The 18,383-nt window shown below is 35.5% G+C and overlaps 1 protein-coding gene across 2 annotated transcripts in view; it reads left to right on the top strand.

Moving 5' to 3' along the window:
• The window catches only part of LOC123549035 (sodium/hydrogen exchanger 2-like), a 52,507-nt gene extending 36,119 nt beyond the window's left edge, over positions 1-16,388 (top strand). The window contains exons 11-14 of one of the 2 annotated variants that reach the window (XM_053545718.1): positions 2,055-2,214; positions 7,454-7,531; positions 8,915-8,939; positions 15,228-15,351. In XM_053545718.1, coding sequence (XP_053401693.1) covers positions 2,055-2,214; positions 7,454-7,531; positions 8,915-8,925 — 249 coding nt within the window. In that variant the 3' untranslated portion in view covers positions 8,926-8,939; positions 15,228-15,351. Of the gene's footprint in view, positions 1-2,054; positions 2,215-7,453; positions 7,532-8,914; positions 8,940-15,227 lie in introns of both variants that reach the window. The other variant, XM_053545717.1, reaches the window with a different exon arrangement.
• The last annotated feature ends 1,995 nt before the right edge of the window (positions 16,389-18,383 follow it).

Genomic DNA, 18,383 nt, shown 5'->3' with positions numbered 1-18,383 from the left:
ACAAGGTCAAATCATTGGAAAACTTTGTAAACATTCTAGAGGCCACATTTCCTACTTAATTTTCAAAAAAAAAGTTGTCAGAATGTTTGTCTCGGTGAAATGTAGGTCAGCTACACAACAGTTACTGCTTTACATGAGGTCAAAAGTTAGGTCACTAGGTGGAGTCATAGAAGAAACTTGCTAAAACTCAAGAGGCCACATTTTCCACTTGATCATCCTATCTTTTCAGAATGTTTGTGATACTGTGAACTCTTGATCAGGTTCAAAAGTGGGTACTGACTGAGGTCTAAAGTTAGACCACTACTTTAAATCACAGAAGCACCTTGCTAGCACATAGAGGCCACATGTTCTACTTTATCTTCATGTTTGACTCAATGAAACAAGGTCTCAAGGTCAAATCATAGAAATACCATGTTAACACTTTAGGGGTCATATTTTCTCCCTGATCATCATGAAAACGTTTATCTGCTTAAAATCAAGTATAAATTTGTAACAGGAACACTTGGATGAAGAACTAGGTCACTAGGTCAGATCGTTGAAGAACTTTGTTAATGATCTACCTGACTTACATAAAACAGTCAGAATGTTTGTCTGTATGCAATATTTTCAATAATTTCACAGAAATATTCTTTTGGCGGCCCATTAACTATTCTAAAACATAGACACCAGAGGTGGGTCACTTTTCATATAATTATGTATATAGTATTTCTTATTTGAATATATTCGAAACTTTAAAAATCTTCTTGTCAGAAAACACTAGCCCAGTTTCAAAAGAATTTCACAGATATCTTCCACGCACGACCCACACTGCAAAAACTGTTCAAGCAATCTGTGAAACTCATGTGAACGATCTAGGGCCATTATGGTCCTCTTGTTTTTAAGAAAATTCTTGAATCCCTGCCAAAGCCTTAATCTGATTTTAATTGTCTCAGATATGTATTTTAATGGAACTATAATAAAACAACAAGTCTTTCCAGCAGCTTTCCTATAATTTAATATTGATTGAGAATGTTACGCACAAGGATTTTGAATTTGATCTGAAAGAAGATTGTATGTTTCCAGCTCCTTGAGAGTTTAATAATGTCTTTACAGATATAGCAGAGAAATTTGTGTTTTTGTGTTAAATTTTTTGTTTACTTTAATCTTGAGGGGATTAAATATGAAACACAGTATATTCCCTAATTAAGGACCTCCCCCAAATAAATACTCCCCCCTAAATTTTCCACACAAAAAACATGAAAAATGAAATGAAATATAAATAAAAGTTAATTTAAGTCATATATTATTAAGAGGATACCAGCACTATATATAATTATGGTAATGTTATAATTGTTAAATTTCATCAGTATAAGTGACATTAAAAGTTTCTAATTACCTTTCATGACCTCCACTCCCCCCCCCCCCCCCCCACCCCCTCACCCACCCACACACCAACACACCAACACACACACATACTTTGCAAAATGTACCCCATAGGGTGTTAATAAGGGAATATATGGTATGTTGAATGATCATTTTAAAATATACAAGATTTTGTTTGAAGCACCTACATGCAGACAGAATTAAATTAAGACATTTAAACTTTTTTTGAAGCACTTTAGTGTAAACAGACTGAATTTAATTCATTTTCAAACATTTGTTTTGTTGCAGCTTTTTTGTCAATTTCAACCTTGACATGACAAAACAAAAATACAAACAAGACAAAAGAGAGAAAATCGACCCAGAACAACCCCTCACCAAATACTGATCTTAAACATTTTTAAAAACGAGGCACAGAAAATTGACCTTAACTATTGAAAAATGTACTAAAGAAATGCTACTGAATGGCATTTAACCTAGTAAGAGGAAAGTGTGTTACTTTGATTTAGTGTTTTGATGCTAAATAAGACACAGAAATACACCCTTGATGCTACCTCTCCCCACACGCTTGAAAGAAAAAAAAGAGGAGAAATTGCAAGATCAGTGTGTGAAATTTTGAATGTTGAATTAGATATTTAGTTTCTCAATTTGTAACAAAATGTAAATGTTATTTTTTGATGTTTGATCTATTTCAGTGGCAGATGAATAGACGACACACGATTGGCGAATCAGTTGAGTCCATAGATCGTGTTGTGTATCACAAGAATAGTAGAAGCAGACAGACACCTGAACAGACAAAAGAACAAACAGGACAGCATTTGAAACCAATCCTTACTAATGGTGGTGTTGCTAAAAGTAAGTTGAAGTTTTTATCAACTTGTAGTCATATTATTTTTCAGGGTTCAATTTTAAAAACAAGTTCAAAACTGCAGCATCTGATTGGTTGATTCTGAGGCTCTGTTTTGAAATTGACCAATGGCAGTGTTGGATTCTAAGACTCAGGTTTCCAAACCAAGTTTTATAAGTATTTTCATGTGAAGGGGTAGACATGATGACTTGGTCCTGGCACATGCCTGCCTATCCCTTAGCTGAACATGGTTTTGTGTTATCTTCTTCAAAAGCAGATCGACATCCAAACTTATTTTGTTTGATCATTTTTCCACAACATTTTACATATGCAACAGAGGTCAGTTAACCTTGCTCTAAACCAGTAGCACTAACAACATCTCCATGTTATTCAGAAGTGGAGCATGAATGACTTTAGACACACGTGTGTGTTTCATCAAATTGACACAGAAGACAAACTTAAAATGAGGATACTGCTCTCGACCCGTTGTGCACTCAGGATACTGAGCTAACTTTGTGAACACTTAACTTTGTAGAAACAATAAATGTTATGCCTAAATGCTAATGTACCACAGTGACTATTCTTTTGATAGAATTATGTCCTTCTGAAATTATTAATAAGCCAAGATGGCTTGCATGGGCCATACAGTAGTTGTAATAAGGATCTGTACTAAGTCTTAATAATTTTGTTAAAATTAATATAGAAAAAAACTGTCATGACTGGCATTAATATATATGTGGTCAGAATGGGCATTTTGGCAAATTCTATAATAGTGAGCATGAATTATGGCCCGTTGAAAGATTGTAGCTGTTTTCACTTTCTGTTGTTGGGAATGTCCATGACATTTTTAACTCACCAGAGCCAAAGGCTCAAGGTGAGCTTTCGTGACCGCTTGATGTCCGTCGTGCGACGTGTGTCGTACGTCAACAATTTCTAAAAAAATCTTCTTCAGAACTTGTGGGCAGATTTACACCAAACTTCACAGGAATGATCCTTGGGTGGCCCCCTTTCAAAATTATCCAAAGAATTAAAATCCATTCAGAACTGTGGTTGCCATGGCAACCGAAAGGAAAATCTTTAAAAATCTTCTTCTCAGAAACTGATAGCCGGATTTCAAAAATATTTTGTAGAAATGATCTCTAGGTAACTATCTACCAAATTTGCTTAAGCCATTCTATTTCATTAAAAAGTATGGCCGCCAGGCTGCGGGGCTTATTTTCCCTATATGACTATATTGTAAATTTCAAAAATCTTCTTCTCTGAAATCTGAAGACCTAGAGCTTAGATATTTGGTATGTGGCATTGTCTAGTGGACTTTTACCAAGATTGTTCAAGTTATGATCCCAGGGTCAATATTGGTCCAACCCCATGGTCCCTTAAATTTACATAGCGTTCTTTTGGAAAAACATAAAAAAAATGTTCTTCTCTGAAACAGAGAGGCTCGGAGCTTAGATATTTTACATTGTGGCATTGTCTAGTTGTTCTTTATTAAGATTATTAAATCATGACCCAGGGTCCATTTAAAGCCCCGCCTCGGGGTCACTTAGCTTTTATATGAGATAAATAGGAAAGAATACTTCAAAAATTATCTTATCATACTTCCTAGACAGTTTAATTATAATTACCTGATGACCCTAAGTAATTAGAGGTCTTATGACTGTGACCTTGACCTGCTGACCTACTTTCTTGTTTTTTAAGATACAGCCTTGAAATTTGGATGACGTATACAGTTTTGCAAACTGATCTTAAAACTGAATTTCAGTGGCCATGAATGTGACCTACTGACCTACTTTCTTAATATTTTAGCATCAGTTTGACATTTGAAACATGTTCACACAACGGGGAAAAGATTTCAATGCTTACTTATATTTGACTTTCTTATCTGATCTCTTACACTTGTCTATGTAGCTCATATTACTCAGGTGAGCTATTCAGGGTCATCATGACCCTCTTGTTCCTTTATACTGAGAATTGAGTAGGTGGGTATTGAAGCTTCTGCTAATCATGTTTTATGACAGTACTTCCCATTTATAGTAGTACTCTGAAGAAATCGTGCTTCATTATTTTCAGTAAAAAGCAACCAGCTTATTAGTGGCAGCTTTTTGGAAGATTTATCATCTTACGTCTGACAGTAACTGTTTCTTAAGAGGGAAAATGTGAACATAGAAATAAAAGAAAAAACAAATTATTGTATGCTATGCATGATGTATAGAAAAAACATTATCTTGACATTTGCAGTTGAAGCAAGTCTCTTAGGAGCGATACTTTTTCACAAATTTTAGTTAGATGAATTATTCTTTTTCACAAATTTAATTTAGTGCTACAAAAAACGTAAAGGTAGTTTATATGAAAGGATTAAGTACAAAAATGAAGATTTTTTTAAATTTTGGACTGCTTGTTAAGTGATGGCAAATTGTTTGATACTGGTTTGTGAAAAGTTTGTTGTTCTTCCTGGGACCTTTCCTTCACTTAAAGTTGGAAAGTGACCATACTACCTAAAAGCCAATTCAGTCTCAGCCTCTTAGTAAAAGAAGTAAACATTTCTCATGTTACAGCCATACTGTTATTAGTCTTATAGTATAAGTTATAATTATTATATTTAAAACAAGGTGATGTTTTTAAATCAAGGGTGTATTGTAGAACTGTTGTATCTGCACAAAGAAGTTAAAATACACAGAATGGCAACTGGCTGTAATCTCGCGTGAGCTCGTGTCAGAGCGTGATTCGGCGTTATCTTACTAAAAACAAACATCGGCGAGCATGGAGTTACAATTTGTACCTTTAAAACTACATTTAAAATACATGTTAGCTTCTAAAACAAAATTAGTTTAATTTGAAATGGTCTTAAGACACGAAGTACACGTGTTTTTTTTGCCATCGAAAGAAGCGTGGTCATACGGTGATAATTATTTTACCGATGAATAATTGCTTTCGCATACAAAATGGCGCGTGGAGAAAGTGCCACTTCCGGTAAACGAGATCTCGTTTTTTTGTCACGGGAGGTTGGCGAGATTTGCTCTGTGTGCCTTTCAAGTTGCCAATCTATTTATTTTTATAGCTGTTTGATCTGCATCAGTCAAAGGAGAAGATACCACAGTTTTCCGATCAGTTCTGAAATTTGATTCCATAGACACTAAGATATCAATATGTAACTAAATTTTATGTAAGAATCTTGTTATCATGCTGGACACGATTTATTCTGCCTTAGTGACCAGTGTAGATCATGATCAGCCTGCACATCTGTGCAGTCTGATCTTGATCAGCACTGTTCGCCATTCGGTCAGTATCTTTTTGGTAAGCACCCCTTATAACAGGTAATGGTACTGTCCAAATTGAAAGATGGACAAGTTCATTATAGAAATTTAGCAGGGTAAGGGTTAAATAGCAGTGGAATTTCATTCCAGGTCTTGTCTCTGTAAGGGAGTTACCTGGTATGTTTAAAGACACTTGTTTCTTTCGTCTCACTTAGTGCACAGAATTTGCAGATCTTAGATCTTTAAGAAACAGCAGTATTTATAAGCACATTTTAACTTACACAGTAGACTGTAGGTGTATGTAGATGAAAAATTGACAGACCATAATTATGTCAACAAAACCCTAAGTTGAAATAGTAAGTTAGCCATAAGCGGACAATTATTCAAAGCTACGATATAGCTTAAGCACGAATATGAGTCATAAACTTGGCGCAAAAAGGGAGTAAATGCTTCTTTGTGTTAGTGCTGTTACCCACTTATTGTGCTGAGATGATGCGTTATTCCGTATTAAGCCTACATTGATAATAAGCTGAGATGGACTAACATAGGTTGGAATTTGATTGATTTTAACGTACAATGAAACATCGCTGACGCGAGCATCAATAGCTTGAACACCCGGTAGACTCGCTTTGGCAATTCTTTTGGTCCAGGTCCTTTTCATTATATTTTCTATATGAAGTTTAAATTGGCTCAGTGGAGCACCAGTAACGCAATTGCTCAAGCATGACATGTTGTCCTTGTTCATTATTTTATTCTTTATTGTTCCTGGTAGACTTGAGCTTAGGTGTTAGCATTGTTTGGAAATTCAACAAAATCTTCATGTGTTATGAAAATCGAGATTTTTTTTCAAGTTGTTGTTTGTTTGCCAATATATTTGAGCAGCTGCTGATAGTGATATTTTTATCGATGAAAGGTTAAAGAAAAAGTTCATTTCTAAATGATTAAAGAACCATTTAAAAAAATTACAACATGGAGAGAAGATCTTAATTTGGAGAAAAAGATTAAAATGAAAATATGTTTTTAGCGCATATTGATAAAAGTCACAGAAGACAATAATTATTATATTATTTATTGATGTAACCATTTAAAATAAAGAAGTCATGATTATTTTTTACAGCTGTGTTGTAATTCCAAGACAATAATTATCAGATAACATTTATAATGACATTTGAAAATGTCACAAGTGTGCTGTTTTAGGCATCACAGTTTCCTCAGATGGTAAAGTGTCAACAAAGAATATGAATAGTTAGTTGGCCAATATAAATGTTTTGGTTTGGTAAAGGAAGCACTCAAAATCCTGGATAATGTGAACGTTTTGCTCATTCCCTTGCGACTTCTAAGGCTGGTTGTTTTACTGTGTTTATAGTTCACTTTTAAATTCTGTTTCTTTTTTGTTTGCTTTCACTATATCTCATCAAAGTTTGCCTCTTAACACCGATTATTGTTTTCAGGAGAAAAGGGACGTACTGGTACTTATATAGAACTTGAATAGCTTACGGAGTTATCTCAGAAGAAAAATAAAGGGAGTGAATACAGGCTAATCTGATGTTATTAACAGCAAATAGATTGAAATGTACATTTTGTGAACTGAAATTGTCCATTATGATGAAGTGTTTTTAGCTGATCTGAGCACAAGAGCTCAAGTTGAGCTATTGTGATCACTCACTGTCCATCATCGGTCCATACATCTGTCAAAATTTTCTTCAAACAACATCATTCTGAAACAATTTGTCGGATATTAGTAAAACTTAGCCTGGTCAAACGGTTCCACTTGGTTGCACAGAAGGACCACAAGAGCTACAAATAGAACATCTTCAAACATTTGAAAATAAGGATTTCATAATATTTTCAAATACTGTATTCAAGGTTATATGAAACTGTGATTTTATCATTTGATGACTGTTATAGTGTCAGAATGCAAATTTTTCCATTTGTTACTTAATATTATCCCAGGGATTATATCTAACCATTATGTTATCATTTGACACTGTAGAAACAAGTCGATCAGATAGTATGACATCAGACAGTGATCTGGCTGCCGTGACAATCAACTTTACACCAAGCACAAAAGGTAAACTTATCTATAATAATTTAAAATTTCTTTTTTTCATAGCATGTGACTTTTATACTGTGAAATCATTAAATTTCGTGGGCATGAAATTTCATGGTCTTGGTCGAAACGACAATTTCGTGGGGATATGAATTCGTAGATTTCAACTTTTGAACATAAAATGAATGGGAAATTTACTTGTTTGTTGGGATTAAATTTCATGGATTGACTCAACCACGAAATCCATGAAAATTAGTCCCCCACGAATATTAATGATTTCACAGTATTCAGTTTTTTAAATTATTTCTTTGGTTTTCTTTGCTTTAGATAATAGCATGATGCAAAAATGAGGAACTCTGCTGTAGACTGGGTATTATTTGCAAATAATATCCACAAAGGTAGCGACTCTGATTTAAAACTGATGTGAATTGTGAAGTATTAATCAACTACGACTGACGATAAACAACAGGTTAAACTTGATATCTCACACTTCCGGCTATCTCAAACTTCCGGTTATCAGACATTTTCAAGTCTTGTCATGAAAACAAGTGTACAAAAAATCTTTTGTAGTCAATTTTCAGTTATCTAGAAGTAGAATGCTCAATCCCTTGAAATTCGAAATGCCGAGTTTCAACTGTAGATAATTGCTAAATAAAACTGGAGTGAAAAATAACCAGTCTACAGTAAAAAAAAATATTTGTTTTAGCTTGATTGTAACTATATATAGCTTTAACATTTTAGTCATTTTTAAATCCACTTCTTTGGAAAATCAGTACACCGTGTTAAAGGTTTTAAAACTTAAGTTTGGAGACAAGTCTAAAACCCCAGCCTGTGATTGGTTGACTCTTTTGCCGCAGTCTTGAAATTGACCAGTGACATCTGAGCAGTATTTTGAGACTGGTCTCCAAATTTAGTTCCATGATCTTGGATGTTGATGGAATTGGAGCATCATCATTCTGTATCTTGCACTATCCTCCCAACTAAACAGTCTTCTTGAGGAATCGCCCATGTTGGTCACCATTGGCAATGATAAATAAGCTGAACACACATGCTACTGCTTGGCGATGTGCATTTAAATAGCAAGCAAATTTGATTTTAAAGATTTTATGACAATTTATGCCGACAACACTAACCTGTCATTTGTTTTATTTCATATACTGTAAAATCATTTAATTTCATGGGCACCAAATTTCATGGCTTTAGTCAAAATGGCTGTTACATGTGGATATAAATAGATTTTGACCTTTGAACATGAAATGCATGGGAATTTTACTGCTTTGTTGGGATTAAATTTGGTGGATTGACTCAACCACGAAATCCATGAAAATTAGTTCCCCACGAAAATTAATGATTTCACAGTATCACAGTTGCATGACCTGCGTAATGTAACACTTTCTTCTTCAGATGAATATTAATTTTACTTATAAAGGTAGACATTTCATTTTAGTATCACCCTTTATGTAACCGGAAATACCAAGACGATATTATATTATGTATGTAATATATCCCAGTAGTGTATAGTACAGGTGAATTAGTGTGTCTAAATAGGCAAAGAATTGAATACAAAGTGTGAAGTTTCCCCATTCACTGCAGAGGCTATTAGATTGCTTCATCATTTCCCTTTTATAGCAGACAAAAAATTTGAATCGTAAAGGTATTACCATGCACTTCAAGGTGATAGCGGATATTGTGAATGAGATCCAGGATTGTTATATTTCAAAGATTTTCAGTAGCTGCTATCATTTTCAAATACATTTGATATTTATCTTATTATACCATATGGACACCATATTGGAGTCACGCATATCTATTCATCTGTCAACATGTCTGCTGCACATCTTCTTTTAACGGCCGGGAAGATTTTCAGAAAACTAGCATCAATTGTTAACCTCATCAACACAATGTGCAGAGCACACAAACAAGGTCACTCTTTGAGGTCAATTGTCAAATAACATAAGTTTATGTCCACTCCGTATTGTTCAAACTGTTTAAAAGATTTTTTTTATAAAACTAGCATTGATTATTCTCCTCATCAAGACGATGTGCAGAGCAAATGATCCAGGTCACTAAGCCCAAGGTCAAGGTGACACTTGGAAGTCAAAGGTCAAACAACTCAATTTCCTGTCCGCTCTGTATGATCTATACTGCTTAAAAGATTGTTATAAAACTGGCATCAATTTTCAACATCATAAGGAAATCATGAAGGTCAATATGTTCAAGGTCATGGTCACATTTAGAGGTCAGATATCAAATAGCTAAATTTTGTGACCACTCCATGTTTTTTTAACCACTGGAAGGATTTTCATGAAATTAGCGTCAATTGTTAACCTCTTCCAAACAACATGCAGACTGCACAACACATGTTATAGGGTCCAAGGTCAAGGCCACACTTAGAGGTCAAAGAACAAAAAGCTTAAATATGTGTCCCATCCATACCTTCTTAACCACTGGAAGGACTTCCATAAAACTATTATCAGTTTTTAGAATTTTAAACTGATGGGCTATTTTGAAGGTTGCGCCATGTGATGTTGCATAATTTTATGTGACTTAAAATTTTTAAATATTTGAAATTTTAACTGCTGAATTTTATATATGAAAATCTATGGGAGGTATAGTTATATACTAAATTGATGAAGTAATGTTAGAAATTCTGGCTTACAAGACTTAGCCTGGAAGATGGAAGAAGTAAGGCTCTCTAAGACCTAATGCTAATTTTCTTGCCTTGGCCTGCGTTTTCATTTGCTACTACTTTTTTCCTGCCATTTTGCGAAAATATCCTGTTTTGGCATAAAAATACTGATGACTTTGCTTGCAAATTAATTGACAATACTTTCAGGTGAAAACGTTATAACTGTGCCATGCACTTTGTTTGCACATCTATATTAAATGATCTGTTCATTGGTATTTAAAAAACACCATTGTTTTATGCAGATCTATAGCACAACATCTTTTGAGAATTGTTCTTGATTTTTCCTTTCATTTTTGTTATTTTTAGAAGCAAATATTCTTGAATTCTACATTTTTAGCTTGACTATTCGAAGAATAGTCTAGCTATTCTACTCACCCTGGCGTCGGCGTCGGCGTCACATCTTGGTTAAGTTTTTGCATGCAAGTACATACAGCTATCATTTAAAGGCATATAGCTTTGAAACTTATTTATTCTTTTTCTAGGTCAATTACCAACCTCACTGGGTCAAGTTCCATAACTCTAACATGTATTTTGAGCAAATTATGCCCCCTTTTGGACTTAGAAAATTCTGGTTAAAGTTTTACATGCAAGTTACTATCTCCAAAACTAATACAGATATTGAATTGAAACTTCACATGTGTCTTCGGGGTTATAAAACTAGTTGATAGCACCAAGTCCCATAACTCTGACCTTCATTTTGGCCAAATTATGCCCCCTTTTGGACTTAGAAAATTCTGGTTAAAGTTTTGAGTGCAAGTACATACAGCTATTACTAAAAGGCATATAGATTTGAAACTTATTTTTTCTTTTTCTAGATCAATTACCTACCTCACTGGGTCAAGTCCAATAACTCTGACATGTATTTTGGCCAAATTATGCCCCCTTTTGGACTCAGAAAATCCTGGTTAAAGTTTTACATGCAAGTAACTATCTCCAAAACTACTACAGGTATTAAATTGACACTTCACATGTGTCTTCCGGGTTATAAAACTAGTTGATAGCACCAAGTCCCATAACTCTGACATGTATTTTGGGCAAATTATGCCCCCTTTTGGACTTAAAGAATCCTGGTTAAAGTTTTGCGTGCAAGTACATACAGCTATTACCAAAAGGCATATAGCTTTGAAACTTATTTATTCTTTTTCTAGGTCAATTGCCAGCCTCACTGGGTCAAGTTCCATAACTCTTAACATGTATTTTGAGCAAGTTATGCCCCCTTTTGGACTTAGAAAATTCTGGTTAAAGTTTTACATGCAAGTTACTATCCCCAGAACTAATGCAGATATTGAATTGAAACTTAACATGTTTCTTCGGGGTTATAAAACTAGTTGATAGCATCAAGTCCCATAACTCTGATATGTATTTTGGTCAAATTATGTCCCCTTTCGAACTTAAAACTCTTTTGATATTTAACATTTTGGGTAATAATTTCCTGCTTCTGTGACAATATTTCGAATAGTCGAGCTTGGCTGTCTTACGGACAGCTCTTGTTACCATACTGTTTGATCTCATATAGCCAAAAAATATTGGGGTGTTTTTGTATTTTTTCTCCAGATGGTGCTAAACTTACAGATTTGAATAAGAAATTAACTGTTAGAATTGAATCAATTTTTTTTTTAGTTGAGAAGTTTTCACTCTATGTTAAGGTTTCGATGGAGGCCTTGAGAAACAAAAATCAAACAACACCAAATCATAGAAAGAAAGAGTTGTTTGACATGAAAATTGAACAACATGTAAAACATGTATATTACTTTACGAAACAAGTGTCAGTATACTGATATAAACATTGAATTCCGGAAAAGGGCTGCCTAAAGGGGCTCCACTTCCGGACAGTTAAACGCCTTTAAAAACTCACCATTTTCAAAGAACAGTTACACATGTTCGTTTTGATGCATTTGCAATAGCGTGCGAGTGGTGAAATTTCGCATAACAAGGTGGAACACAGTTTTCAGCAATTGTTTATCTTTATTTCTTTACAAATGGCATTCATTTTCAAAGGGAGACAACTGTTCCCGATTATTTTAAGTACAAATGGCATTCATTTTCAAAGGGAAACAACTTTTTCCGATTATTTTAAATAATCTTTGAGAAAAAGTTGTCTCCCTTTGAAAATGAATGCCATTTGTAAAGAAAAAAAGATAAACAATTGCTGAAAACTATGTTCCACCTTGTTACGTGAAATTTCACCACTCGCACGCTATTGCAAATGCATCAAAACAAACATGTGTAACAGTTCTTTGAAAATGGTGAGTTTTTAAAGGCGTTTAACTGTCCGGAAGTGGAGCCCCTTTAGGCAGCCCTTTTCCGGAATTCAATGTTTATATCAGTATACTGACACTTGTTTCATAAAGTAATGTACATGTTTTACATGCTGTTCAATTTTCATGTCAAACAACTCTTTCTTTCTATGATTTGGTGTTGTTTGATTTTTGTTTCTCAAGGCCTCCATCGAAACCTTAACTGGGATTAGTTTGCTAGATTATAGTTTGTGTCGTTTAGTGCAGTATATATTTGATAAATGATAATACAGAAAGATTGCAATTTCGATGAATGTAAAATTAAGTGTACAAGAAAAATAAGATATAATTGAGCCGCGCCATGAGAAAACAACATAGTGGGTTTGCGACCAGCATGGATCCAGACCAGCCTGCGCATCCGCGCAGTCTGGTCAGGATCCATGCTGTTCGCTTTTAAAGCCTATTGGAATTGGAGAAACTGTTAGCAAACAGCATGGATCCTGACCAGACTGTGCGGATGTGCAGGCTGGTCTGGATCCATGCTGGTCGCAAACCCACTATGTTGGTTTTCTCATGGCACAGCTCATATTTGCTTAAGAAAATGGAACAAACAACTTCCTTTTTAGCTCACCTGAGCAATGCTCAGGTGAGTTTTTCTGATCGCTCGATGTCCGGCGTCTGTCGTCTGTCGTCTGTCGTCTGTCAACATTTAGCTTGTGTATGCGATAGAGGCTGTATTTTTCAATTAATCTTCATGAATATTGGTCAGAATGATAACCTTGATGAAATCTAGGCCGAGTTCGAAAATGGGTCATCTCGGGTCAAAAACTAGGTCACTAGGTCAAATCAAAGAAAAACCTTGTGTATGCGATAGAGGCTGTATTTTTCATTTAATCTTCATGAATATTGGTCAGAATGATAACTTTGATGAAATCTAGGCCGAGTTCGAAAATGGGTCATCTGGGGTCAAAAACTAGGTCACTAGGTCAAATCAAAGAAAAACCTTGTGTATGCGATAGAGGCTGTATTTTTCATTTAATCTTCATGAATATTGGTCAGAATGATAACTTTGATGAAATCTAGGCCGAGTTCGAAAATGGGTCATCTCGGGTCAAAAACTAGGTCACTAGGTCAAATCAAAGAAAAACCTTGTGTATGCGATAGAGGCGGTATTTTTCAATTAATCTTCATGAGTATTGGTCAGAATGATAACCTTGATGAAATCTAAGCCGAGTTCGAAAATGGGTCATCTCGGGTCAAAAACTAGGTCACTAGGTCAAATCAAAGAAAAACCTTGTGTATGCGATAGAGGCTGTATTTTTCAATTCTTCTTCATGAATATTGGTCAGAATGATAACCTTGATGAAATCTAGGCCGAGTTCGAAAATGGGTCATCTTGGGTCAAAAACTAGGTCACTAGGTCAAATCAAAGAAAAACCTTGTGTATGCGATAGAGGCTGTATTTTTCAATTGATCTTCATGAATTTTGGTCAGAATGATTGCCTTGATAAAATCTAGACCGAGTTCGAAAATGGGTCATCTTGGATCAAAAACTAGGTCACTAGGTCAAATCAAAGAAAAACCTTGTGTATGCGATAGAGGCGGTATTTTTCAATTGATCTTCATGAATTTTGGTCAGAATGATTACCTTGATGAAATCTAGGCCGAGTTCGAAAATGGGTCATCTGGGGTCAAAAACTAGGTCACTAGGTCATATCACGTAAAAACCTTGTGTATGCGATAGAGGCTGTATTTTTCAATTGATCTTCATGAATTTTGGTCAGAATGATTACCTTGATGAAATTTAGACCAAGTTCGAAAATGGGTCATCTCAGGTCAAAAACTAGGTCACTAGGTCAAATCAAAGAAAAACCTTGTGTATGCAATAGAGGCTGTATTTTTCAACTGATCTTCATGAAATTTAGCCAGAATGATTACCTTGATGAAATCTAGGCCGAGTTCGAAAATGGGTCATCTGGGGTAAAAAACTAGGTCACTAGGTCAAATCGAAGAAAAACATTGTGTATGCAATAGAGGATGTATTTTTCAATTGATCTTCATGAAATTTGGTCAGAGTGATTGCCTTGATGAAGTCTAGGTCGATTTTGAATATGGGTTATCTGAGGTCAAAAACTAGGTCACTAGGTCAAATTAAAGAAAAATCTTGTGTATGCGATAGAGACTGTTTTTTTCAATTGATTTTTATGAAATTTGGTCAGGTTGATTGCCTTAATGAAATCTAGGTCGAATTTGAATATGGGTCATCTGAGGTCAAAAACTAGGTCACTTGGTCAAATCAAAGAAAAAACTTCTGTATGTGATAGAGGCTGTATTTTTCAGTTGATCTTCATGAATTTTGGTCAGAATGATTGCCTTGATAAAATCTAGGTCGAGTTTGAACATGGGTCATCTAGGGTCAAAAACTAGGTCATGTCTAAGAAAATGCTTGTTTTATCGCAAGAGACCAATTTTTTGGTCCAATCTTAATGAAAATTGGTCAGAATATTTGTTTCCATGAAATCACTAGGTCAAACATGTTTTACACTGTTATGGAGTGTTTCTTAGGTGAGCGACCTAGGGCCATCTTGGCCCTCTTGTTTATATACAATTTATGTAGATATGTAGATAAGAGTTGAAAGAAAACTAGCTGAACTACCTGTTGCTATGGTTACTGTTTTTTCTTTTCTTCTTTTCAAATTACTATTCAGTATTATAGGTGATGCTCATTGCTCTCATTGACCACATGTTTGACACTTGCACCATTTTAATTGGATGTAATTTATTTTTTCAGATTCTGCCGTTATTGACACATCTGTACATCTATCTACTACTATCGATGTCTCCCCGCAACCCTCGACAAATTATGATATCTCCCCGATTGAAGAAACTGTGGCTGAAAAAACACTCCCCTGGCAAGACAACACAGATCCATCCCCCACCCACCTAGCAGACAGCGTCCCAAACAACGAACCTGTGATCGCCCATGTACCCACATGGGTAAATAATTTATCATACTCACATATTACAGAGACTGGATCTCCGTATGTTTCCCCACAAACGACTCTCATTCACAGACCGTCAGATTATCATAAAACGGTGTATTCTATATTTCCGTCAAATGACAGCAAAGAAGATGAAGAATCTAGTAAACAAAACGGTGTAAATTCTAGTGATTATTTTCCAACACCTTGGGGTAACCTTGAAGACTGTCCCCAGGTGTCACCTATGGTTATAGAATCTGGTGCAAGATCAGATGATTTGCTACATTCCACTCATACCCAACAAGCTCCAGATCATCATCATGTGATAGTCCCCACTATTGAACTAATCAACTCATCAAATAGTTCAGAAAAAAATGTTGCTCATTTGACTGCCGTTGCGTCTGCTCCAGATTTTCAACACTGGAAACCTCTTCAAAAAGGAGTTTTAAATGATATGGAGAGACATAACGAGTCTGACACAATGTTATCGGAACTGGCATTTGTTGAAGGTGTAAAAAGTCGTGTACAAGAATGGTTGAAACAAGCAAACGATGATGAAGAGAATGATGCAGATGAAGAAGATGCAGATACTGCAGATAATCTTGATTCTGCAGAAGATCTTGAACATGAACTAGATCTCGCCATGAACGCAAAACGATAACGTTGGATTATATTTAGGTTAAATTTCCCTCTAAATGTTGAATTTCTCAAAAATTGCCTTTTATTTCTTGATGCCATATTATAGGACACCTGGAATATGGCCTGTTTTACCTTTGTTTATCGTCTTTTATTTATTCGGTGTAAAGTAGTTACCCTACATGACCTGTGCATTGTAAAAGCAGTGATTTTCACGAAGCAGAAGTTTCATCAAATCAATTTTTTATTCACAATATCAAAATGCTAGCAGTCTGATTTTATTTTCATGTGTCTGTTTCGCAAGGATGTTAGAGATGCTTTTACATAATCACGGGGGGGGGTGGGGGGGGGTTAGAAATGAGAAATATTCGTTATTAAAACTTTATCATCCATTGATAACAAAAAAAAAATGTATTTCGCCATATCTAAAGCCCTCCCCTACATCCTTAGCAGTCCAGTACAAAGTTTGCTTCATGCCTTGTGAAAATTTCTGCTTTTTTAGCCCACCATCATCAGATGGTGGGCTATTCAAATCACTCTGCGTCCGAGGTCCGTCGTCCTTCCGTCCGTTAACAATTTCTCGTTATCGCATCTCCTCAGAAACTACCAGGGGGATTTTGACCAAACTTTGTCAGAATGATGTATTAGTACCCTAGTTATGTCCCCCTGAAAATCAGACTGGTTCAACAATTTTTTAATGAGTTATGGCCCTTTGTTTATTTCTATAATTTACATAGATTTATATAGGGAAAATCTTTGAAAATCTTCTTGTCCAAAACCACAGAGCCTAGGGCTTTGATATTTGGTATGAAGCATCATCTAGTGGTTCTCTACCAAGCTGATTCAAATTTTTTCCCTGGGGTCTAATATGGCCCCGCCCCGGGGGTCACATGGTTTATATAGACTTATATAGGGAAAAACTTTGAAAAACCTCTTGTTCAAAACCACAGGGCCTAGGGCTTTGATATTTTGTATGTGACATCATCTAATGGTCTTCTACTAAGTTTGTTCAAATATTCCCCCTAGGGTCAAGTATGGCTCTGCCCCAGGGGTCACATGGTTTACATAGACTTATATAGGGAAAAACTTTGAAAACCTTCTTGTCCAAACCACAAGGTCTAGGGCTTTGGCATTTGTAATGTAGCATCATCTAGTGGTTCTCAACCAAGTTTGTTCAAATTATCCCCCTAGGGTCAAATATGGCCCCGCCCTGGGGGGTCACATGGTTCATATAGACTTATATAGGGAAAAGCTTTTAAAATCTTCTTGTCAATAACCTACAACATTCAAATTTGGACCACATGTATGGTTTTGAGTGGCAAGGTGAACCTTGACATGTGTTGACCTTAATTTTGACCTAGTGACCTACTTTCACATTTCTGTAGCTACAGCCTTCAAATTTGGACCACATGCATAGTTTTGTGCACTGAAAAAAACTTTGACCTTGACATTGACCTAGTGACCTACTTTCACATTTTCGAAGGTACAGGTACAGGCTTCAAATTTGGACCACATGCATAGTTTCGTGTTCCAAAATGAAATTTGACCTTGATTTTGACCTAGTGACCTACTTTCACATTTTCGAAGGTACAGGCTTCAAATTTGGACCACATGCATAATTTTGTTTACCAAAACAAACTTTGACCTTTACATTGACCTAGTGACCTACTTTCACAGTTTTGAAGGTACAGGCTTCAGATTTGGACCACATGCATAGTTCTGTGTTCCAAAATAAAATTTAACCTTTATTTTGACCTAGTGACCTACTTTCACATTTCTTGAGCTAAGCCTTCAAATTTGGACCACTTGCATAGTTTTGTGTACCGAAATGAACTTTGACCTTAAGATTGACCTAGTGACCTACTTTCACATTTCTGTAGCTACAGGCTTCAAATTTAGACCACATGCATAGGATTGTGTACCGAAACATACTTTGACCTTGACATTGACCTAGTGGCCTACTTTCACACTTTTGAAGATACAGGCTTTAAATTTGGGCCACATGCATAGATTTGTGTTCTGAAGTGTAATTTGACGTTGATTTTGACCTAGTGACCTACTTTCACATTTCTCAAGCTACAGCCTTCAAATTTGGACCACTTGCTTAGTTTTGTGTACCGAAATAAACTTTGACCTTAAGATTGACCTAGTGACCTACTTTCAAATTTCTCAAACTACGACCTTCAACTTGATGCACATGCATAGTTTTGTGTACAAAGAACTTTGTCCTTGAAATTGATCTAGTGACCTACTTCCACATTTCTCAAGCAACAGCTTTCGATATACCACATGCACATGAAATTTGACCTTGAGCTAGTCAGTAAGTCTTG

Source organism: Mercenaria mercenaria, chromosome 6, assembly GCF_021730395.1.
Source record: "Mercenaria mercenaria strain notata chromosome 6, MADL_Memer_1, whole genome shotgun sequence".
Lineage (NCBI taxonomy): Eukaryota > Metazoa > Mollusca > Bivalvia > Venerida > Veneridae > Mercenaria > Mercenaria mercenaria.
The sequence above is the reverse complement of the archived record's forward strand: the minus strand, read 5'-3'. Positions and strand labels throughout refer to the sequence as shown.